The sequence below is a fragment of the Camponotus floridanus genome, unplaced genomic scaffold (genome assembly GCF_003227725.1).
Source record: "Camponotus floridanus strain SB8 unplaced genomic scaffold, Cflo_v7.5 scaffold160, whole genome shotgun sequence".
Lineage (NCBI taxonomy): Eukaryota > Metazoa > Arthropoda > Insecta > Hymenoptera > Formicidae > Camponotus > Camponotus floridanus.
Window position 1 is genome coordinate 327,616 of NW_020229282.1, and position 26,781 is coordinate 354,396.

Below are 26,781 nucleotides of genomic sequence, written 5' to 3' on the forward strand. Positions count from 1 at the left end.
GAAAAAAAATTTGGAAATATTTTGTTTGATTTAAGTGTAGTGCACTCAGTTATTTTTTAAATAACAGACTCTTAAAAAAATGTTTCGAATAAAAATTATCTTGTTTAAAAAAAAATCTATATAATGGGACTTGAATAAAAAATAAAAATGAAATTATTTTTTTTTAAAATGGAATATCTATTTTACTAGAATTTTGTTTTAAAGTATTTTATGACAAGCTTGTTAATATGCATTAAAGTTGAAATTTTCAATAATCGTTCACAAAATATTCTCATTTATTTTGCTTTCAACGAGTAGAGAAAAATAACTTTAAATATCTCGAATAAAAAATTGTCATAGCCATTTAAAAACAAAATAATTTAAAATTTGTATTTGTGTATCATCGTATACAATCTTCTTAAGCAAAATAATTCTTGTTTGAAACATTTCTTTATAAATATATCTGTTATTTGAAAAAGATTCGAGTATAGATATTTAAAAAAACACACTATTCCTCTTAATAAATATCTAAATATAATCAAATTGTAAAAAAAATATATACAAATAAAATCTACATACCCCCCGACATTTCGGAGTATAGCACTGCATCGTGAGTATAATACCGCATCAAGCCGGGCAGCGGCAGGGACATAATTAAAGAGTAGGTAACGAAAAAAAAATGCAAAGTACCCCCACGTGGAAGCGATAAAAACGTGGCCAAACCTCGCGCCACAGGGGGGCGAGGAAGGGGCGGGGGGAGGGCCCGCGGATCTCGATGATGATCTCGAGAAGGGTCGCGCCGCGCCAGGCGGGGGATGGATGACGCATGACTCACAAAATGCCCACTGTCCCGCACACCCCTCCGATTACCATTGTATACGTGTACCAATAATATATGTGTGCCATTCGAACCGTGGCCCTCGAAACTTGGCCATTATGTCGGAGCTTCCACATGCGATGGAATTGCGGTTACGGCGTACGACTCCATTCAGACAGATTACGTGCTCGATAACGTCTGTTTGGCGCAAACATCATTCTCTCTATCTCTCTCTCTCTTTTCTCCGAGCCACCGCTCGACATTAGAGTAATCGGATTGATTTAATAAAGCGTGTGCCGCAGGAAGCAAGCGGCGCGTGTCGCGTTTCCATTACGGACTGCGATGGAAATTGGCATCGGCTCTTTCTCTCTCTTGTGAAAGAATAAAAGCCCGTTGAGTTCTTCAAAGATAGAGCCAACCCGCATTCGAGGACTTTTTATCTATCAGTTTTCCAGAGGATTATCAAGATTGAAAGGAAAGAGCTTCTTAAACCCGTTATACAAACGAGATAAAGAAGATGAAATTATGTTATCTTTCCAGATATATGACATAGTATTTAATTACACTATTATTTTTATCATCTCTCTCTCTCTCTCTCTCTCTTCTCCAAGATGCTTTTCTATTTAAATTTAAATTTAAAAGCTATTAAAAAAACATATTAAAAAAATATTTAAAAAAGTATATGAACGCAATATAATTCATATACATATTCCAGATCAAGTATATATAAAGCTATTTAAATATCTTTCATTAATTTCTATTGCACGAATATATCTAATGATTTTATTTAAAAATGATAGATTGTACGAAAAAAAAATATAAGAAAAAGAACGATAAAATATTTCAAACATCTCAATGAAATTCGAATCAATTCTAACGATGAATCAATATCCTATGTCAATTAACATTCCCTCGGTTTCGACAATTCACAATTCACAAAGTGATGTAGATAAGTAATCCAGGGCTCTCTCAATGAACGAGCTAAAGCTTCAACTGAAAAGTCGGACGTTTAACGCCAGTTGAATCACCAATTTCTCCCGTCATCCCGTCACATTCCGATGACGGGGATGATGTTACAGCGAATAACGTCTTGGGGCCTCGTGCCGATTCTCATTTACAACCTTCCCCTTTCCCCCCTACGCCCCTTCCTCCCATGCAACATCAAGAAGCCGCCTAGCATGCTGCTCGCGCGAGATAAGGTCGCTCTGGCCTCTTAATTGCTCGTTTCCTGTCCAGAAGGCTCCTTTGCCTCGCCTCCGCTTCGTCTTTGACTCGAGTCTACCGATCAACCTTCTCTAGACAGCATTCTCGGTACCGCAACAACGTCAAGATACAATCATAGATCATGGAATGCTTGCGATAATATTGAAACAATTAGATAGATTTGATAGATATGATTTTGATATTTACGTTACCAATTTGAATATTTTATCGAGATCAACCTTTCCATGTCTCTTTTTGGAAAAACGCGACGTACGTAATATTTCCAATAATTATTTAAAATAATATAATATATTTTAAATAATTAATATTTAAAATAATTAAAAATTATAAATCTTTACGTATAAAATTCTAATGATTTTTAAATTTTAATATACATATATAACTCTGCATGAATAATTTTTTATGAATGTATTATTTGCCGGACAAATAAAATTCTTCATATAATTAAAATTTTAATCAATTCGTAACCCTTGTTAAATATGTGAAATATTGTCCTAGGGAAAATTCAATAAATCGCGTTATTTTGCTCAAATTCACCGGTCGTCGATGCGATGGGGAAACCGTGGGTTTGCGTAAATCGCAATTACACGTTATCCGCGAAACCGGTTCGATCGCGTGCCAAGGCACGTACGACGAACTCTTGACATAGTCGTGTCCGCTCGCTCGAAATATCATCACGTCCGTAAATACAGACATCACACAAAACGACGGATGACGCACTTTCGGCATAATCTCCAATTTCGTTCCCCCCCAACATCCCTCGCATCTTCATCACAGTCCCCTATAAATTGCCCAAAATTCCCGATAATTCACCCTCTCAATAAACCCGCTTCGAAGGGTCAATGCTTGTCGATATATAGATCTTGGCAAAATATCATTCTGCAACTGTTTCGTTTTTCAGAAAAACACGCATAATTTTAAACCATGTGGATGTCATATGATTTCCCCTACGTGAAATATTAATATATATGTGACACTGACAGAGCCAAAAAATTATTATTCTAAATTATTAATATTATTAATTATTACTAATTATTCTAAAGAAATTGCCTTAATATATATTTTTATATATTGTTATATTTTATTTATATTTTATTTTTTATTATTCATTGTTATATTTTATTAATGTACTGCTTCTCTTAAGAGATGATATTATAACGATAATTTAATGCATAAATGTAATATATAATCACATATATATTATATTTGAGAACGAGAATAAAAGAGAGAAATATATAATTATTTCTTATTGTTTCCTGTTTGTATTAAAATTAAAATCAGCGTTTCAACATTCGAAAAGTGAAGTGAACTTTGAAAGATTTATTTAAGTCGCGATAAAGTATGACGCAACACTATTATATCTAAGCCTGCGGTTATCGTCAAGAAACATTAGTTGTCGGGGCTTTTTAAAGATTTTATAGAACGAAAAATAGATTAATGTATCATTGTCATTACTGTAATACTAAAATAGATAAATCGAAGCTCGATGCAGCAGAAAAACATTTCAATTATATTGTATATAGCTGATAGCTAATCAATTTCGAAGATAAAGTACAATAAAATGGTTCATTATATATATTATTCTTTTCCGAAATTATTTTACATTCGTACTTTATCGATGGGTTAAATATAATTAATTAGCTGTAAAATATAAATTTTTCAACAATATCGTGTTACTTTTTTAAAAATATTTTTATGAATATTCTGCTAAATAAAAAAATTCTGCCGCAATAATTTTTTTAAATTTACAATATAATTCATACTTTCTTTATGTAACTTGCACATATACATTTTGTTTTATGTTAGACTGAATGCAAGAAATTAAATTAATATTTTTCATCATTTTTTTTTATTATACACAAAGAATTTAATCGACGACTGATTAACGAGCTTCCGAAGACCAAAACATTGTATTCCGCCTTATCACTCACTATTAGTGCTTTAAAAGGCTACGATAAATGAGTCATTTTCACAACATAATGTCTCGTGATAGTGAAAAAAAGGAGAAATCATCAGGATTGAAGATTTGCATGCGAGTCTAGAAGTTCGCTCAATCGGACAATTTGCATAGCATTTCGTCGACGCGATAAGAAACGGGTTTTGAACGCTGGTCATTTTATATCCGCGTTGCATTTATGTCCTAGTTATCCTTTCGAGGATCGGTGGTCTTAATGAGACGTCTATCGCCGACGGACACGCGGTTATCTCCGTTCGCTCTTACTTTCTCTTCCCTCTCTCGTACAAAGCGGTAGATGCTACCGGATGAACCGTTTCGCCGACTAATCACCGTACAAAGTTACGCGTTCATAATAATAATACGCCTCGTGTAACGATTATCATTAACGGTTGTTAATTACTCTTCTGGTTTCGATAACTGCTCATTGGGAAAGATCACGTTGTAGGGAAAAAACCGTTTGAAACATCGTATCAGACGAAAGGAAATTAATATTTCAAAAAGAAAATATAAAAGCATATTAAATTAAAAATAATCTACAGTTATCAATCTATCATCAATTTTTGCATACAAAAATAAAAACTATTAATTTGATTTTATATAATCAATTTTATGAAACAAAATGTATGCTTGAGTTACATGAAAATATAAATTCCATATATTATAATAATTGTAATATATGGAATTTATATTTTCATGTAACTCAAGCATACATTTTGTTTTATAAAATTGATATTGAAAATATCCCCAAGTCATCAATCGATTTATTGCGTACAAGATAAAAAATATGATATATAATTTTATATATAATATTTTTTAAAACAAAAAAAATATATAAATTAAATATAAAATATTTTTTAAAATAATTTTTAAATATTATATATAATATTATATATTTAATTAATAAGAAATAAAAAAAAATATATATTCATGTAAGATTAAATTAAAATGCCAGAGGAATTTAATAATGACAGGATATATTATCCGCGAATCGTAATTAATTTAACGAAAACCTGCAGCATTAAGATATTCACGAAAATGTAGCGCGCACTACTTTTCACATTTAGCATCTCGTTCCTCGATCCGATCGATTTGTATCTATCGCGTTTAATGTTACGGCAATACCGGACGTGTGTTACATTGAAAGGACTACGCTTCTAGTATCCATAAGTCACGCTTAAAGCCGCTGTGACTGGGCATTCATTTCCATAACTGTACCCGCCACTCCGAAACGATGATCCGATAATTCTTCGAGCGAAACGTCGGCGTAAGAAACGGAAAAGATGGAGCGAATCAACCGTTAACGACGTAAGTCTTTCGCCGATGAGATATATATAAGAAGAGCATCCAATCGCAAATCTGCCGTTGTAATATCCCGCATGGTGTATTTAATTGCTTCCGTATCAACGATCTTAGCAAACTGCGCGTATAATTGCAAAGTGTGTCATAGATTTTTTCATCACTTCATTTTTTATTATGCGCAAAGAACGATATATTGTTGCGTGGGAAGGATACCCTCTTCTATATTTTATGCTTCTGCATAGAATTTTAAATAAACCAACGAATGATAAACAAGAATTATACTCGATATACGGACGAATAAACAAGAAATATACTTGATATACATTAGCAGTAATTGTTTAAAGTAAACAAATGAATGTTGCGCAATAAATGTAAAAAAAAATTAATCGATGTAATGAAATTGCTTACACGGAAATTGTAAATGATCGTTGAATATCGATAATTAAGAGCACTTTTCTATTCTGCTTTTTTGTGCAAAATTTTACTCGAATGGATGAATAAGAGAAATAATTACCAAGAGTGTAATTATACTTAAGAGACATTAGCGATAATTGCGCAACTAAAGTAAAGCAAGGTAAAAAATAAACAATTACGTGATAAAGATTATAAAAAAAAATTAATCCACGTAATGAAATTGATTACATGAAAAATCTAAATAATCGTCGATTGTGATAATTAAGAACTTTTCTCTATTTTATTTTTTTGTATAAAATTGTGCTCAAACAGGTGAATCAGAAAAATAATTAACAAGATTGTAATTATATTTAAAAGACATTAAAGGCAATTGCAATTAGAGTGAGCACGGTAAAATAAATTAAGTGCAAAAAAATTAACTAATGTAATAAAATTCATTACATGGAAAATATAAATGGTCATCGTATATCGTGATAATTAATAACATTTTTTTTTATATTATTTTTATTTTACTTTTTTAAATTTTATTTGGATGAATCGGAAAGGTAATTAACAAGAACATAATTATATTTAAAAGACATTAGCGGTAATTGCACAGCTGGATTGAGCAAGCATAAAACAAGCAATTACGCCATAAACAATGTAAAAAAAATCAATGTAATGAAATTGGTTACATGGAAAATGTTATTAATTAGTTGTGGAAAATGTAAATGTCGGGTATCGTGATAATTAACGTAAATGTGTAAACGTACCCTACAACATGAAACGCTGCGAGCTCGTATTATTCCACGGCGCGATTAAAATGATTGAGATAGCGACTAATGTGTTGCTAATACGGGTCGGAACACCGCTATTAGACGCTGTTCTACAGTCTAAAAGCACGATACACAGTACTTTGATTCATTATTAGAGGGGTCCTAGGAGAGAACGAGGAGAGGGCTAGAGAAGGAGGAGACGAGACGAGATGAGAAGAGACGACAACGACACGCGTGTAGACTGTAACGTGGCAGCTGCAACACGCGTGAACGCGTACGAGAGCGAAATGAAAGAAGGGGAGAGGAAGCAGAACGATGGAGAGAAAAGGAGAAGGAATAGTCGGAGATATCGCAAACACACAGCTTTACTTGTTCTCGACTTATGTGTTAATATGCAGGATGTATGTATCTCGCTATCTTTGCTGTACAAATACCGCGGAGCTGATTTTTGATGGAATCTTGTTTCCTTTATCGCAGAATTCAGGCAAAAGCCTTTCTTGGGAGAGAGAATTTCAATTTACAAGATTAATTAAATTACGTTAATATCTCGATAATCGCATGTCAGATTAAATACTTGTTACTTGACATTGATGGGGCTTTAAACATTTTCTGTTAAAAATTTCAACTTCTCCCTTGGATGAAAAACTTGCGATAAATGCGAGATACCCCATAAGACACGCGTCTCGTACCCGGCATGGGCGGAGATTCGCCGGGAAAATATCAGCGAATGTAATCTTTAAATGCTAAAATGCGACACGAAGCAAACTATCGAAGCTACTCGAGCATAAACGTGAAGTAAAAAAAAAAAATGCGCGAGGTGCGAATTATATCTGTCGTCATATCGAGTTAGAACGACTGTTGCCTGGGGGGGACAGTGCCCCATTGCCCTTGTTCGAATATGCACAAAGCTCATTGAAGACAAGGGAGACAAGATAAAGATAAAACATTCTTGTTATATACTTGCGTTAATCGCAAACTTTGAAATATAATTTAAATTTTCGTGAGAGAGAAATTAATTTCATTTTACGTAGAATACGGTATATCTTTAATAATACAAGCATAAACGATAGGTAGAAATTCTTTTATATATATTTAAAAAAAACACTAGTAATCTGTTTCATTTCAAATACAATAAATTTTTAGAAAAGCTGTCATTTCCAATACATAAATTCTGAAAAAGGACAATTTCGGAAAAATTTAACACTTTCAACGTATTTCGTGTTTCCTATCTAAAAGTTTGTCCTCCCTTTTCATCTCCCTGGGCAATAAATATTCCAAGCTAAATTGTTTTTCAAAGTTATATCCGAGCGATCTCGAATCACAAAGGGAGAGGGAGAGAGACAGAGAGATGTTTGCCTTTATACCTGTACATCCCTAGGGGCATCTCTAGTCACCCCTTTTTGCCAATCTCATCCTCGAATCCCTTTACTACTAAATCAGTATTAAGAGTGACGTTTCAGCCCCGATACTTCTCTTTCGATTTTATGATTTCCATAATAACGCATCGTTTAACATGTAATCTGTAATCTAATGTGTAATATGCGCATTTATACATTTTTTTTTCAACAAGTACTCTTAATAAATTAAAATTTATATCATTCAATCGCATAGCAAAAAAAAATTTATAAAAAATATTTATAAATTCATTTATAAATTTAAATTAGAAAGATTAACGAAGCTTTCACTTTATAAAAAAATTAATGTCTTATTGAAATGAATGTCTTATTTTTTATATTTATATATATTTTATTATACAAATATAAATTATAAAAGTAAATTCAATATAAATTTTTTCGTGAAACGTAATACTTAAAAAATAAATAAAATGTTAGTATGTTCAATCTTCATTAATCTTCATTTGAATTTTTTATTATTGATATGTCTTTGAAACTTTATTTATTTAATCTCCGAATAATTAAATATATTATATTTAATTTTTAGGTAATTAATTTAGAAACTTTTTTGCATAATTTATTATTTACTTTACAGAATTTGTGAAGGAATTTTAAGTTTAACTTTGTTAATTTTATTGTTCGCTTTTACGAAAATAAATTATAATTCTTATTTAATGTAAAGGAATTTTATAAGGAAATCATTTAATTTATTATCATATCATTTTAAATACAGTTTCAGAAAAGTCCCGTCTCAATTAATTATCGCCGAGTTAGTTACGAAAGTTAGTTACGAAAGTTCACGATGCGATAAAAAGGACAATAATTTATCTTTATTGGCGAACAATACACCGTGAAACATTTACTCCTCCGCGATATAAACGTACCGAGGGTATCCAGGTCGTTATCCGTCAACGATGATGGTAATCGGATACCAAAAATTCTAAGAGGTTCGTTTATAATTTTCCATACGTAGCTGTGTAAATAATCAAGGTACACGGTTACGCGCGAATGAATATTTATGACGACGCGCCGTGAATTATTATAATTCCGTTCGCGCGGTGAATGCTCGACGCGTGAATACGTCTCGTCGCTTGTGGACATAATGGCTTAAACGACGGCCGATTTTCACCCCGGGACAATCGGGAGGATTGGAAATACCCCGGATTACGCAATAATCGTGAGACACTCTCGCGCGTTTATATATCTCGAGCCAAGTTATTTCTGTACCCGCGAGCTAAAACCCCCTCCTCCCTTCCCTCTCTCTCTCTCTCTCTCTCTCTCTCTCTCTCTCTCTCTCTCTCTCTGAGCTGCCGTATAAATCGATTCTTGATACGGCTAAGGAAAAGCTTAATGGACTATCGATCATCTTGGTGTCGAATACCAACGAGTGTCCCCCTCCCCCCTTTCCTACGCTCCTATTTATATCCTATTTTTTTTCTAAATGTGATTACGTGCGCGTTCTATGATTTATGTATGCAAAATACATGGTCGTAAAATTGCAAATTCGCGCTTAGTTATGCAGTCCAAAAGAAAGGATAAGCGTAAGGGGATTTTTGAGGAATTTCGCGACAGGTCGTAAAATTTCAACCCCCGATAAGAGATGCATATTCACATCGTCCTCCTTTCCGTGTATGGAGATTGCAGTGTCGTTGAAAGTTGGAGCGTACCCGTTACACGTCCCGCGCGACCGGACTCTCTGTCTCTTTCTCCTCTCTCTCTCTCTCTCTCTCTCTCACCCTCGATTTTGCGCGCGCGCGAGTGCAGCCGTGTAACGAGCCGTAATCTTGCGGTAATTTACGAAATGACAGTCCATAAATATTTCGTCCGTAAATTGTGATTACGGGTTTGATCGACTCTCGTCGCCCCCTCCTCCTCCTTCTCAACCTCCGTGTCTCTTCTTTCCGCTTTCGTACGTTTTAACTGTAACCACGGCCGCTGCGTCGTTCGACTTTAGCGAATTGCTAAAGGAGGACATCGCTGACCGTTCGACGGAAACCGGGGATACATAGGACGCGAGGATGAACGTTTAGAGCATCGCGAATTCGCGGATTCTTTGGAAGAGAGAAGCCCAACAATGAGATGAACGCGCGAAATCGAAGATATTTTCCATTGATATTTAATTTGATTAATTTCTACACACTAAACAATTTCACATTGCAGAAGTAACAAGACAGAGTGTCTGCTCGAATGTTGCAAAAATATTCCGATTTTTTCAGGTATTTTTCTTTAAAATCCCAAGAGAACAATTTAAAGATTTTTCAACGCATTTTTCTAAAGTAGTTAAAAAAAATAAAAAAAAATTTAATGTATGCGTATTTTCATTAATGCTTTACGATGGAAAAACACAGAGCCACTCGAGTTTCAAGTGCCACATTTCTAAAAATGTACTGGAAAAAAGAGAAATACTAAGCAGGATAAACATTTTTCACTTGCAGTTTCTTTTTTTCTGTTACTAAAAATTGCAATAAAAAAACCGTGTACCGTATATCCAACATTTTGTTAAGAACATACAAACATGCAAAAATATTAAAAAATATTTTAAATACATTAAAATTCATATGACGCGTCGATTGTTTACGAGAGCAAAATGATCAGACTTTTTTGGGAGGAAAGAAAAGCCCTCGAATATGCATAGAATTTCTCAAGTTTTCCAGATACAAAAGAAATCCCTGAAAATTCCCGTTTCCCCGGCAGACACCCCGCAAGATCAGATAGAGGGAAAAAAAAAACACTTTACCGTTTCTTCGAGAGGAGCGTGTAGGACTCCTTGGTCGCGGCGCAGATCCTCATCCGCATTTTGCGCACGGCCCTTTTGCGCACTCCACCTTCGAGAACTGGCATCCAGACGAACGGTCCCGCTCTGCCACCTTCCTCTCCTCTTATGTCACTTTCTGTCCGGCGATGGAGGATCGCCGCGACGACACCTTGGCGATCACCTTGTGCCACGGGCGCGTTCTCCGCCCCTCGACGACGACCTCGTGGTGGACCTCGCATTCAACTCACGTCGCGATCGGCATGACGCGATTAATCCACCTTCCCTAGTCTCTCTATCTCTCTCCCTCTCTTTGCGAAAGAAGGAGAAAACGACGAGGAACGCGCACAATAATTATTTCGTCGGCTCGGCTGATTTTTCCGTCGCAGTCGCGGGTGAATATAATTTACAATCGGCGAGCTCCTCCCCGTTGCTGTCCTCCCTTATCTCGAGGTCGACCGCCCTCCGCTCGGCTCGATGATTCTCGCGCTTAATTCTCGTCCTCTTCCTCTCCCTCCTCCTCTCGTGCTCGGCTCGAGAGTCTCCGAGCTCTCGTCTATTCGATAACCATTATCGAGATAAGAGAGCGTTCTCAGCCCGCGGGCTCGAGGGTACTCCTTTGATGGATAGCGCGACGTCTCTCGTTGCTTTCGTGTGCTTTTGGCACGCGTAGATCGATCGGAGATCCTATCATCGGAAGATAGTGATGGATCGCGCGAGACTTGGATTTGATTGCACGGACAATCTATACATATATTCGACGAGTCTGATTATTTGCCATTTGTTATTTTAATTTATAGCTAAGCTATGCATATATGTATGAAGAGAGAGAGAGAAAGAGAGATATGTGTATGAAGAGTGAATGGATTTTATTTTAATTAAACTCTAAATTGAATTGATTGACTAAACTAAATAAATCCCTTTAATTTTTTAATCTATCTTAAAATATTAAATGTCTTTTTTTCACAAATAAATTAAACAATAATGTAAAAGCTTTTTTTAATATTTAATTATTATTATTATTATTATTTAGTAAAATATGAATCGATCTCTTATTAAAATGCAAGGCTATTATAAAAATCCTTATTTTAAATGTGTGATTTCAATTCTTGCAATTTCAATTTATAAGAAATATATATAATTTAAAAACAGAATATTTTCGAAAAATCTGTTTAAGCTTCCATTTATAAAAATCTGAAATATATAATATAGTTTTAAATACGCTTCAATTTCTTGTTTTTTTTTGTACTGTGTTTTTTCTTTATAAGCTTTCAATTTATCGAGATCTGTAGAGATAACGGATGATATCTTTAATGTACATAAAGAAATCGCGCATTTAAAAGAAAACTTTATTACATTTAAAAGAAAACTTTAATTTATTACACCGTCTTGTGACAAAAACAGAAAACGCTTCTCAAGATAATCGACATAAAAGACTTGAAAAGATTTTCCTATCACACATTCAATATATTAATTATTTAATTATTTAATTATTTCAATATATTAATAATATATTATTTTTAATTGAAAGCTATCAGAGAATTAAACTCACGCATTTAAAACATTCGCATACACATTCTCTCTTTCTTCAAATAAATAAATAATGAATGAATAAATAAATAAATATATATTATATGAAACAATATCATATAACTCGACGTATCATCGGATTCTCGGAAATTAATATTTTATCGATGATCAAATTCCACAATAAACAATACCGCCCGCGAGAAAAAAAACATAACCATACGATACGTACGCGACAATAACAAACTGTATATATGTAAACAAAGCCGATTCCCAAGCAAGTTAAATCAAAGTGAATTTACGCAGCCAAGTTACTTACGGTCGACTTCAGAGAGGTGAATAATCCTTTCCGAGTGAGAAGAAAGACAACGCGCTATTATCTGCGGCTCTTGTATCTCTCGGATTTTTCCTGGAAACGAGAGACTCTCGGTCGAGCGTAGAGACCTTTGGATTCAGGCGCACGTAGTCTTTGGTTCGCAATCGAGATCGAAAGCGCTATCGGTGACAGTTGACCGATTAGCGCGTACTCGATTTACCGTCTACAACAGTATCTTTCTCCCTGTGACAGAGATGGAAATTGAAAACCGAGGTACACGATCGGAAAGCAGATCCCGATCGATCAACCGTGACTGCTACTCGACACTATTATCGGCCTCGCGTTGTCTTTGTTCGTGTCTGCCGAGTTTCGATGACAAGAGGGAAAAAATCTCGAGATTTCCATTCGAGAGCAACGCATTCGTATTCGCACACGAGGTTAAAGCGCGAGATTATTTTAAGGTTGCGTGAAAGATGAACGCGCACAATCTTCTTTCACACACACACACACCCGCATACACTCGCGATTCAGATTTCGAAATCACTCCGCGAGACTACGATTCGCACGCAAAATCTCGCATCTCTCCGACACGCGCAAATCGAACGACGATAAGAGAGATCGTAAGATGCGACGACGCACGTGCGCGCGGACAGCGCGACAGAACGAGTATGAAGTGTGACGCATGACGAGCGTCACGCATGCGTCCCTCCCCGGCGCTGTAAGACCCCGGCGGTGGTCGCCGGAGGGGGTAAGAGTGGCGTATAGAGGGGGAAGAAGAACCGTGCGCTCGAGCGCGCACAGGCCCCCGAGGGAAAGAAAACGTGCTCTTCGTTTCTCGTCTCTCCTTCTTTTTCCATCTCCGTCTTTCGACGCACTGTCGCGTGTATTTTTTCCCCTGTATGAATGTTTTTTCTTTCTCTTTCCTTACGGAATACACGTTTATAGCGCACCTACGCCTCTTTCTCTAGCGACATTACTTGGGGCGAATGGAGATGCAGTACCTCGTAGACGTTTTATTAGAGATCCTTTAATAGGAATCTGGACACTTGAATTTTTAAATAAGGAATTAATTTTGTATTTACTAAATTTATATGTTAATTCGATAAAAATCTCTTTCAATGTTTATAGAAAAAGATTTTATATAATTTTATATAATTAATAAAAATCTTTTAAAATTTCTTTAGAAATTTTATTATTTAATTAAATAAAAAAGAAATATATTTATCTTTATGACAAGTTTTTGATTTAAATATTGCTGAATATTTATTATTAAATATCTTGTTCAGCTTTTTCTTCCTTTAATATTTTTACTATGAAAGAAAATGTAACCTTACGAGAATTTGAAGAAATATATAATAGAAATTTCTTATATATATATATAAATATATAAAAAAATTTTATTACTAAAATAAAAATAAAAATATATATCATTATATATTTTGAATAATGATGTCAAATGTAACTTTTTATTTTGCCATTTTTATTTTTAAAATTTTTTGATTAATCAAAAAAAATCGCTAGTGTTCAGATTCTTATTAGAGGGTCTTTAACCTTTTATTTATAAAAATCTAACGTTACGAATTCTTAATTTGCAATCACATATACTGAAAATTTATGCAAAGAATTTAAATTTTTGTGATGTCAATGACACCTATTTATAATAGAATATTTGTAAAATGTTATAATAGAATTTTATAGTAGAATATTTGTAATAGAAAAATATAATATCGGCTTTTTTAATTTTAAAATAAGTTTAGGAACTTCTTGTTCTTCTGTTATATATATTTCGTACATAATTGATCAAAAATTGACAAAAAATAAGTAAGAATTTAATAAATCTTTCAATGTGAAAACAAATTTAAATTTATCGAGATAGTACGAGTCAGAACGCGTATAATAATGCGTCAGTTTCAAAGAAAATTAGTTAATTTCTTTCAATTTGAATCATGCACACATTTTTCACACCAAGGAAAATATGTACCTCGTGCACAATAATTCAATTTTGAAAAAATTAATTTTCTTTGAAATTGACGTGTTGCATTTAGCTTGTTATTAATCAAATAAATTTAAATTTGATTAAAAAATATTTTATTCAGAAGAAACTTATGATAAAAAAAGATAATTTTAATTAATTGCGTTAATATAAAAAATGTTAATAAATTTAAATGGATAATTCTTAAATAATTTTTGCACGATTTTATGTTTGCGACTACATCGCAATCGCCCGAAGAAATTATCAGGATGAAACGAAATAATATTTGTTAGACAGGTAAATATCGAAACTCGATTGATATGTACTTCGAAAATGTTGAGTCATGGCATGCATTGTATAGCTTTGATTTAACTTGCCAATCGTTTGACATTCCACGGATTTAGAATGCATTATTCATAATGAGATTTTATATATTCCATCAAGGTGGACGTAGTTCGTCACAGTCAAAGTTTGATACCGATAACAGTAACTTCGACAATTGGAGAATTATCGAAGCGCAGATATTATCAGGAACCACGATGACTAACCGAATGTAAGAGATATATAAATGTTGCGACATTATTTTATAAATTATCACGAGTTATGTACAAATATAATTGCGAGAAATTATAATGTTTCAGCGAAGAGACGGAAGTCGATACGGCGCAAAGTGAAATTGCGCAATTTTTCTCAGGCCGCAAAGTTCTCGTAACAGGTGGCTTGGGCTTCCTCGGGAAGCTTCTAATCGAAAAATTGTTGCGGTAAGCATAAATCATCCACCGTCAAACTTGCAGAAAACTTTCTTCCAGTTATTTATACGCAAAATGTTGCGCATTTCTCGCATAGATCCTGCCCGAACATCGCGATATTGTACGTATTTGTGAGAAGAAAAAATGGAAAGAGTCCTCAAGAACGCATCCAGCAACTTGCTGAAATGCCCGTGAGATTTTTTTTTATATTCATTAGCGAAAATATTTATTATAAAAATATGATCTTCAAAAAATAAATGAGTGATATATCATTTAAATGTAAAATTATTGATTAAAATATTATTATTATTTTATATATAAATTATAGTAATATATTAAATCTTATTATTAGTGATATAAATTGTTGATATAAATATTACTATTATTTTAATATATAAATAGTAATACTAAATTAAATATTACTAACAGTGATATATAAATATTATTATTGTTTGTTTTTTATGCGTGTTATCAATATATTTGTTTGTTTTTTAATGTTTAATAGAAAAAATTGTCAAATCTTTTAGTTATACGAGAGATTGAAGAAGGAACAGCCCGACTTCTTGCAGAAATTAATAGTAATCGAAAGTAATTTGAACACGACAAATTTAGGGTTGTCTCCGCAAGATCGAACTACACTGCTCGATACAAACGTTATTTTTCACGGTACAACGATTATACGTTCCAATCAAAAATTGCGCACCATGGCGAACATTCATGTGCAAAGCACCAAGCAAATATTACTGTTGGCGAAAGAGATGCCTGATCTCAAGGTAATTATTTTATAATAATTCTATTAGGATAATAATAGTATATTTTAAGAGTTCGTTGCGATAAATTACAAACTTTCAGGCCTTTGTTCATCTGTCGTCCGTCTTCGCTTATTCCGTAATCAAATCCATCGAAGAGAAACATTATCCCCCGCCCCTGGAGACCGATAAATTGTTGTCACTGTTAAATAACTTGAACGATGATAAATTGGAGACTATCGCTCCGGCGTGAGTATTAATTCAAAATGAAAACGTTTTTTTTTTTAATATTTAGACAAGAAATTCGACGTGTAAAAGTGCGAGAAATTTGTTCACGTCGCATCGTTTGAGCAAAAATAAAATAAAATATTTTTCATGAATAATTTTTCGATCGATTATTCGAAGATTAGAAAAAAAGTTCTACTTTTCCTATTTTTTCGCGCCCTTCTCGATGCGCATTTTCTCACGGGAGCTTCTCTGATCCATTCGACAGATTGATCGGCACCTGGCCCAACGTGTTCGCATTTACGAAAGCAATCGCGGAGGACACGGTGCTGCGATATCGTGGCGGGATACCGGCGTGCATCGTGCGATCGTCCGTCGTGACTCCGACCTGGAAGGAGCCGATCGCGGGCTGGACCGACAGCGTTTACGGGCCCGTTGGCCTCCTGGCCGGCTCGAGCCTCGGCTTATTGCGCACGATACATTGCCACACCGACAAAAAGCTCGACTTTGTACCGGCCGATTACGTGACGTCGAGTCTGATCGCCGCCGCCTGGCACACCAACGTGAGGTGAGCTCGTTAATTCTTATTCCAATGAATATTTTCTTTCGTATTCCTTTTACACGGAATAGCGATCGCGATGCAAATAAACACGAATTAAAATAAGATTACATAATAATATAAATAAACCTCTGTATCAACGAGAAGAAATTAATCATTAATTATTAAATATCAAATATTAAGTTAATTATTAAGCAAATTACACATGCTCTTCGATTATTTTTGTTATCAAAATGTGAAATTTAAGGATGCTACGATTTCGAAATAAATTTCTGTGTCAACAAGAAAAAAGAATTAAATTAATCATTAATTAATTAAGTCTTAATTACTAATTATTAAATATTAATTTAAAATATTAAATATTACTAATTAGTAATTGATTACTAAATATTAAATCAATTATTGAGTAAATTCTACATATTCTCCATCAATTTTTTTTATCAAAATGCGAAGTTTAAAGACGCTATGCTTTTTAAAAGACGCAATCTTTTTAAAGATTTTGACGCTCGAATCAGTATTCAATTTTTGTCAATAGGAACGTTAAGAAGGACTTTAAAGTAGACGTGGATACCGGTATTGTGCCGAACGTGGAAAGGGTACCGGTGTACAACTGCGTTTCCTCGTGTCAAAGTCCGATAACCTGGCAAACGTTTCGAAAACACGTACGCAACCACGCATCGAAGATACCTGGGGCGAAAGACATACGGCTACAGTGCATATTTTGGACCAGTAGACTGTGGATACACAAGATTCTCATGTTCCTGTTCCACTTGTTGCCCGCGATCATGGTGGACGCGGCGGCTATTGTCACCGGCCGAGACGCAAGGTCGGGTATTTTTCCCTCATCTCATTTATTATCATTTTATTTTTCTAAAATATACCTGCAAAATTCTGCTTTCACAGGTGGTGCAAGATCTACGATCTGATACACGCTCATCTCTCGGCAACGTCTTACTTTACGACGCAGCAGTGGCACTTTACGAATAACGCGATGGTCAAACTATGGGGACGAATGAACGCGGTGGATCGCGAGATATTCGAGTTCGACATGAGTAACTTCGATTGGGTCGAATACGTGAAACGAATGACTCGTGGTATTCGCGCATTTATCGACAAAACCCCGTGGGACGCCGTAAAGGAGGGACTGGCTGAATATATCGAACTCTGATCCCCATATGTTCCCGAAGACTCAAGTCGCACGTGTAGCCGGAACGCGCTTTCTCTACGTAATTTATATAATCAAGAGCTCACAATTTGCAACACCTACATTTTTCCCTCGTTAAGTGATATTTTATAAAGATATATGTTGCATTAATTATAAAAAATATACGCATTACAAACGACACACTGACAATCAAATAGTCATTAAGTAGAAAGTTATAGAAATTATATATAATTTACATTTCATCATAAATTATAGATTTTACTCTCAATGTTATTATAATAAACTAGTACTTTTACACCAGCGCGAAAACGTCGACTAGAAAATAGGACTGACAACAGACGAGGCCAGGCAGTGAAAGCGGAGGTTCGGAAAAATTGGAAACTGTACATTTACACCAGCACGATGGGGAACGTCACCTCGATGATTTACTGGTAATAACGATAACGTTCGGGATCACCGGGTGAAATCTACTATTCATCAGAAATGCGAGTATCGCGTATCTGCTGATATTCGAGCATATGTGCTACACGCTCGTAAACCATGCCCGACAACAATGCAGCCTCTTCGGTCTGATTGTCACTGTTCCAGAACGTAGGAGGGCACTCGCGGAACCTCAACGACCACGAGGGACAGCATGGGAAATGGTAATAGATCTTCAGGAATGTGTAATTATCATTATCCTAATATATATCTCTCATTTAATCGGATTTATTGAGATGTACTACTGTTTAAATATCCATAATTTGACACGTAAGTAAGAGTTGAATCATGGAAACCGTTAATTAAATAGAGCATGTAATCTCTCCAACAATAATAAAATTAATAACTGATATAAAAGCTATAAATAAGATGATGAGAGAAAATCCCCGCAAATATTTTAATATATAATCGTTATGGAATTGTTAAAAAATAATTATTCCTAAAATTCTCATGTTATTTTTCATCTATTATATTTTAATCTATTTTTACCAATTTCATTATTTTCAAAGAGACAAACTTACAATCGCGCAATCTTTTATTTTTTAATTAAAAATCTGTTATATTACATCGTTCCATTTCCCCAAATATTTAAATTACACTTCGTCGTATCCAAAGCTCGGTCTATTCTAGCGATATGAAAAATTGACGATTTTTAGGAATTTTTTTGAAGAATATTAAAAATTGATCTCAGCGTTTTAGATACGTTACAACATTTTACCATGCATTTTTAAACACGCAAAAAAGCTAAATATCCAAAATTCAAAAATATTATCGAAACATATAAAAACATGTGTGAAATGTCAAAAAAATTCCTTTCTAATAATCTTAAAAAATTTGTTTAAATCATAAACTTTTCGTACTGCTACAGTAGACTGAGCTCCCAATGATTCTAATATCACAGTGCATTATCACAGTGCATTATTTCGCTCATTATAATCGCATCTCGTGCATTCGTTTCGGAAAGAGCGGTGCACCCGTTAACGCGGCAGTTGCAGCATCTACCTACGTTGTGAGTCCGTTCGACTATCTATCTATCTACCTACCCACCTACCTACCTACCTACCTACCTATCTACCTACCTACCTACCTACCTACTCACCTACTCGCGCGAATGGATTCGCGCGACTTGTCCCGTTTCCGCGGCGTTTTTGCGTTCCGTTGCTCCGAGGCCGGTTTCTCGCGTGTCGGACATCAAGGCTCAATTTTGTAAAACCACACGAACTGTTACAACTACTGTTATGAACTGAATTCCCGATTTGTCGCGTGAAAAAGAACGTTACCGCGTCACGGACAAATATGGAAGCGATTTTTGCATCGAGTTCAACGAAATTAAATCGCGAATTCTCGCTGATGACCATGAAATGAGAGATATGGACGGCGTTTCCCGTGATGGAAATGAGAAAGGCTTTTCGCGGAGATAGAAACGCGATCGGTGAAACAGATCGTGTCGGGGATTAAACAGTGCGAAGAATAGATTCTCGTTGAACGAAACAATTGTTCCGGAAACAAAGTTGCCTGGATACAATGGCAGAGAAGCACCGCGAGAATTACACGTAATATATGCTAATATTTCGGAACGAAGGGAATATTTGCGCGTTTGCGAATTCAATGGATGCCATTGCTACCGTAATAAAGATGCGAACGATAACCGGACGCGAACAAAGGCGGTCGTTAAGATAATAATATTCTTTCTCTTAGCGCGGGCGCCCGCTCGCGCTAATAATGACTGAGAAACGCAGGCGGCTTGTGAAAAGCTGTCGACTCGATTATTAAAGAAAGGAAAAAAACGAACGGAAATGGCGATAGTTACGTAATTTAACGTATTGCAAACGTTGCGGTGAACGACGTCCTCGTGTGCGACATCCATTTAATACTTGTAAACATATGTGGTTTTTTTTATTTTTTGCAAAATTGCGTCACAATAAATTCGCAAAAAATATAACGAAAATATACGAAACATTCTCACTGACGCGATTATAAATAAATGGACGATGAAAAACAATGCAGCAGAGAGGAAATATCGCACTCTCTCTCTCGTTAAACGACACTTTAATATTATTTAATACACAGCTGATTGCGTGTCAGGCTCGCCGGTTGCAACAATGTTTCGAGAACGAATTTGCAATTTTGCAAACCGAAAATACTCGGTTTGGAAACGAGATACATAAAAGCAAATAAACAATAACAATGCTTGACAATCCTCTCCCTCGGGCCGTGCAAATCGGATATAGAATGAAAAAAAAATGGAACGCGATGCGCGAAAACAATAAAAAGTATCAAAGAATCGACCGATATTCCGGCTCCCTTTGACAGAATTGCCGCGTCGTTTTGACAGGGCTTGACGAATTGTAACACGAGGAACGAAAGGAAGCTCCCGAAGAGGGTTTGGTCGGAAGGACTGAACGAACAATTGAAATAATAAACTGACGCGCATGTTTGGGATGCAAACTGAATCGTTATATCGGTGGAAGTTTTATATTTTATTCAAAGAAAAGAAAAACTGTGCCAGCTCCATCTCTATATTTAGATAAGAAATTTGCCAATAATACTGTGATTATCGCTTTTTAATCGAAGAATTGTTACTGTTATTATATGCATATGATATCTATGTATTTATTATTTTAATGGCAGAATTCTTGGCAAATTTGGAGTTGATTTTTCGCCAGAATTAATTTAAATTAAGAATTTTTGGGCAGATAAATTTGAAGAAAGCCTAAAATCTCTTTTCAATACGTTCGATAGAAAATATCTTGGCATAAAATCTTGAAACACGCAGACGGGTTTTTACGCAATAATGCGAAATTTTCGGGGGAACGAAAACGCGCACCCGCCCCAAAGGAACCATTGAAACGAAGGGAGAACAAGAGGGGCCAGATTGGCCAGAAGGGTGCCCGCAGAAAAACCTGCCGCAGAGGGATGCTCGATTCTTTCATTCATTCGTGTACCGCGATTTTATACAGAGCAGATCAGAAAAAAGGATGCGTTATTATTAATAGCACGAAGGGACACGCGAGCACAAAACTCCCGATTGGGGTAGAGATTTTTAGAGGATGAGGGGCTGTCCTATTTCAATTTGCCGCACGCTGCAGTGTCGGAGTTTATCTCGAGTGGATTAATTTCACGACTCGATACGTTTCGAATAGAGATATGTATTTTGTTGATTTTTTTCGATAATTAAGTGTGCTGGAAAATATAATCCTAATATGAACGGAAATATTAATATATACAGACTACTAAAAAATTACAAAATGTACCTCATATTTAAAGAAACTTTTAAATATTTCTTGAATATATTTTAAACACGTGTGTAAACAAAAATGTAACAAATCTGTTATAAAAATATATACTTTCTCTTTAATAAAATAATTATAATATTTTCTACAAATGAATTAAAGATTTAGTAAATTCTTTTTTTTAATAAACAATAAAAAAAGTATATTAATGTTTTATTTTGCGAGACTTTATTTTTTTGTTTGATCTGCATTCCGTCGAATCGTGCGAGTTTGAGATCGGATCTTATTCATACAATTGTTAAATAAACTCAATTATACTCTGGATTATACTTTTCATGACACAAAGGAAAACCGCTATTGTTACATTTCCGTCACATCATATTTCGCGATTTATTCGACATTTATCGTTTATTCGAAGCATTGCAGGAATATTAATAGATTCATGACATTCTGTACATATATATTTTATGTAAAAAAATTAATTTGCAGTTTCTAAACGATTTTAACAAAAATATAAAAAAAAAGAAAAAAAATTTGATGTAATATTTACAATTATTAAGGATTTCATGTGTGTGCAAGAACTCTAAGGAACAATCTTAAAATTTAATTCTAAAATTAAAAGAAATTTAAATTAATTCTATAGAAAAAAATTACAGTTTAATATTTATAAATATATATTTTAAATTTTCGCTCTTATATCTAAATTTCCTCTCCAGTTAATTTGTTTTTAAATAATTCTTTATTTTCTTTTATATCAAAATCGGCAATGTGTAATTAAATGTTTCATTTGCAAGTTTTGTACGAGCTACTGTGCATTCACTTACTCAATTGTTCAGCGCAAAAGCAGCCACGAGCGAAATAATAATAATACATCTAATTGCTGCACTCGCAGAGTTTAACGAGGGTTAAATGGTACACCTAAAGCACTATACATATATCCACCAAGGAGACCAAACATCGGAATATCAACGGTGCAATGCGTCGCAGCTCGTTTCTCCCGTTGTTCTTCCGGCACGCGATTTCCGGTGAATTAAATCTGAGAAGACCCATCAAGATATATCCTCGTGCCGTGTCAGGGAACTGGTAATTACAGTTAACAACGGCGATAAGTATCATTGCTCGTATAAAGTATCTTTCTTTCTCGTCGCGTACATTTATTTAGTCCGGAATTGCCAGAATTAAATTGCATAACGTGAAGTGTAATAATTTTTTTCCGACAGAAATTAATTTTCAAAAATCTTTAACATTTAAATTTTTCTCTCGGGTAAAAAAATGTCAAGATACCAATCTTATAGCGAAGGAATTTTCGAATTTGGAGCTTTATTCAATTAAAAATAATATAATTTATTACTTAATCAATTGTCTTCAGATTGAAAGTTCACCTCGGAAATTTTCCTGAATTTTCAAATATTTAATAACAAATATCAATAGAAAATTTCGACATGACACCGACAATAGTCCGGCAGGATTTAGTGCTGGATGCGCAGTCAGAACGAGGATCAAAAGATTTTCGAAGGTCGTAATTTCGACACAGTCGAGTCTTACACGTATACAATGTCGAAGTATTGTCGTTTCCACGGGATTACATTCTCGCGGCGAGAAACGTCGACAAAGCGGTTAACGTGATGTGAACGTCATCGCGTCCTTCCCCTTCCTCCCCTCCTCCCCTCCTCCCGAAACCTCACGCGCAAACTAAAACGAATGGAAATTCTTCTTCCTGTCGGCGCTTCGTAAATCGATGTCCTTTCCACGGAGACGTTGACTAACGACGTATAAAGGCAGGATGTAAGGATGTACGCGCCGTTGCCGCGCGCGCGAAAGGATAAAGGGGATCAAAGAAACCGAGACGCGCGAGCGTCTTATTATCCGCGAGGAGTCCATTTATTTAAACGAATGGCCGTTTATAAAAGAAAAGTTTGCCGTCGACATTTCGAGTCGTTCAGGGGGAAGCTTAAGTCGTTATATAATCAGCTCTTTTCGGTATAATTAAGTTTTACAGTGATTATTTTTTTTTCTAGAAATTATAGAATAATCTCGGAACCGTTTCTCTCGATTTTCCTACAATTTCCGTTTTTAAATTAGTTTCTTTTAGAACCTTTCTATGTATAAATTTAAAATCCTATGAATATTCCGCATAAATGTTTCCCGTCCCCAAAGTAAAGATTTCTCGAATTATGTGTGTATGTACATAATTTTATTATTTTTTGCAGAATATATTGCTAAAAAATATTATAAAAATAAATAAATATATATACATTTTAAATTCCAAGAAATGATGTACATAAATTGAAGAGAGAGAGAGAGAGAGAGAGAGAGAGAGAGAGAGAGAGAGAGAGAGAGAGTTTTCTTAAATTTATTTCGATAAAATTTGCTCTATCAATCTTTGCGAAAATTACTCTTCTATCTCGATAAAGGCAGCATATTTTAGCGATCGACACAATTTCAATTTTAATTTCAACACAGATATATATAATACTAATAATTGATCAACCCGGTAATCTTATTGATTTAATTTTTCTCGCGGAGAGACAGAATTTTTCCTATAATATGTAAAATAAGAATAAAATAAATAATAAAATAAAGCAAAGATTTTATAAAATAAAAGTACGTGTTCTTTACCGCAACTTTACTTATTATACTTGACGTATCGTGACGTGCATACCATTTTATAGGCTGATTTTCATGCGTTACTTCTATCGCTTCTCTCGCATCGTCGGGACACGCGAGTTTAGGAAAGCGCGTCAAGATCGAAACGCGAGAATATATCCCGTGGATACTTTCGTATTCAACGATTACCTTCGTGCAGAGAAAAGCGAATTCTTGCAAGTATTCACGGTGAGAGCTCGATATTCCTCTGTACGTTGATTGCGAACACGCATGTTGTTTGCGAATAAACACATGCGTGACGATGTACTGGGTGTCGATGAGCGACTGGATTCTCCGTAGCTGCATGAATATTATTGCTTGAATTATTTTAAGCAACCGGGGGAAAAAATTTACATCAAAGATGTACTATCGTCACATCGTTTAATTCAGAAGCCATAAAAGTGGAAGCGGTAATATTCGCTCGGAATCATAATTTATTGGATGCTATTTGCGAATTTTAGAGAATCGTTCACGGTCGTGGCGACGATTATATCATTATGTATATTTTATTCGATTCCAGATATGTCCGACAAAAACCACCATCGCTGATCTTTTTAAGGATAATATCGATGTGTCACAAGTCGCAGGAGACGACAATAAATTAGCTTTCCCCGGTGACCTCGATATTTAGCATTAATGCTGTTCGCCCCAATGGACGTGGCAAAAGTGGGCTGGTTTGCGAGTTCGCATAAAGGGTAGGTCATACCATTACCTGCGCAAAGTACACGTTTATACCTCGAAGCAGGAATAAACTGTGCGTTTCTAGGGCTTGGAAGTGGAAGGTCGAGTGTTCTCATCAGTCGCCTCGGTGGATTAAAAACATTCTTCCTTCATCGAATAACAGTAAACGTTAAAAAAATATTTCTTTAAGGTGATCAGAGAGACTCTTCTCAACGAATGTCAACTCCTAAGCTGCAGCTACATCTTCCTTAATTCAAATTAAATGACATTTTATGAGAGAAAGGAATAATTTTACTATCGCTTGATTCTCTCTCTAAGTTTAATAAATATCGATTCAAGTATATATGTTTTCTTATTATTGGACATAAGTTGTAACAATTCAAGGTGTGAATGAAACAGAACACCCCGTATTGTATAGGTACGCACGCGAAGAAAGTCCCGGGTTCACGTCGCGAGTGTCGAGAGATTATTGCTCGAACTCACGAATGCGTCGGGTCATAGTACATGGTGCTATAGTCGACTTCAAAGGCGATTGTCCAGGCGAGACACATCATATATATAATTTTATTTAGTTTTCATCATTTCACATCTATAGATTATTATTGAAATATACATTGATTTTACATTTATGCATTAATAAATACATTAATAATAAATAAATAATCTCTGTCTATAGATAAGTTTAATAAGCAAAATTAATTTGTATAAAAATTAATAAAATATTGACTCTAATTTTAAATTAAATTAAATTAAAGTAAATTAATATATGACATAAAATCATACACATAGAGTATTTTAAAATTAATATTTACCAAGACCGTAACAATTTGTAATAATTTTTTTGTAAAGGCAAAAAAATAAAATGTGACGACAAAAGATGCATTATTATTATTAAATCAATTAAATTCGACATTTTGCGAAAACCAATATACTTTTTGTGTCTCACACATAAATCGAGCGATGATGGAAACATCAAGGACAAAGGGAAAAAGCATAGCTTAAGCAATCAGGGATTATCTAATCGTGTAATTTTCCTCGCGTCTTACTTTCATCTACAACTGGTTTTACCACTTTAACGTATAAGGTACTTAACGAATCACGTCAGTCTCAGTAATTATTATCACGTTTAAATGTACCGCATCTAGTGCTTCTCGAGATTTTAATATAATCGACAATTTGTCATGTTTTTAATAATAAAAAGAAGAGTTCTTCTGATACTTTCGACTGTACAAGAAAGAGAGAAAGAGAGAAATGAAAGGAAAGTGATATACAAATGCAATGTTTTAGAAATATTTCCTTTCTTAAAGAAAATAAAAATCATCTCGACATTTTTAAACTATCATTTTTTAATTTTAATTATTTTAAGAATAATAATTTTAATAATTAATTATAAACTATGTACAAAATTAAAAATTATAAAATATACACGCAACAATTGATGCAAGAAAGAATTTTACATTATTTTATGTAAAATATTTTTCACGATCTGCGTACTTTCTTTTTCGTGTTCAAAAATCCTGCGATCGAAATATTTGACAGTTTAATCTTATCCTTTCCTCGATATCGAGAGACTATGTACTAAATCTCTTGGCATTAGGTTTATTCCCTTCCACGTTTCCATCCATTTTTCCGTTACATTATGGTACCTCGCCTAAAAAAAAATGTCCACGCCGGTCACACGCGATTCACCTCGACGGTTACATCCTTTTCAAGACGTCGCAAGACGAGGAGACGATCCGCACGGAAGTGGGCGTGCACATGCTTACAGATCGAGAACCTGATTTTTTTTTTAACAGTCGACACGCGGCACTGATTTCTTATGTGCGACGGTTAGATTTTCCGGTTCCTTGCCGTTGATATTTTCATCCTTCCGACATTAGCATAATTT

The 26,781-nt window shown here is 34.7% G+C and overlaps 2 protein-coding genes across 5 annotated transcripts in view; one reads left to right on the forward strand and one right to left on the reverse strand.

The window, feature by feature from the left end:
* Positions 1-26,781, reverse strand: part of LOC105249042 (rap1 GTPase-activating protein 1) — a 101,313-nt gene that overhangs the window by 52,741 nt on the left and 21,791 nt on the right. The window contains exons 1-2 of one of the 4 annotated variants that reach the window (XM_011254188.3): positions 12,438-13,098; positions 10,577-11,336 (exon numbers count right to left, since the gene is read on the reverse strand). The exons of the other annotated variants lie outside the window; for them this stretch is intronic. Of the exons in view, the coding sequence (XP_011252490.1) occupies positions 10,577-10,833 (257 nt within the window). The 5' untranslated portion in view covers positions 10,834-11,336; positions 12,438-13,098. Of the gene's footprint in view, positions 1-10,576; positions 11,337-12,437; positions 13,099-26,781 lie in introns of those variants that run through there. 4 annotated transcript variants of the gene reach the window in all.
* LOC105249040 (fatty acyl-CoA reductase 1) lies at positions 14,811-18,717 on the forward strand. Its single transcript, XM_011254185.3, has 8 exons — positions 14,811-14,959; positions 15,048-15,167; positions 15,253-15,346; positions 15,683-15,928; positions 16,008-16,153; positions 16,398-16,697; positions 17,224-17,514; positions 17,592-18,717. Exons 1-8 carry the CDS (start codon positions 14,826-14,828, stop codon positions 17,854-17,856), a joined length of 1,596 nt encoding a protein of 531 aa, XP_011252487.2. The 5' UTR covers positions 14,811-14,825; the 3' UTR covers positions 17,857-18,717.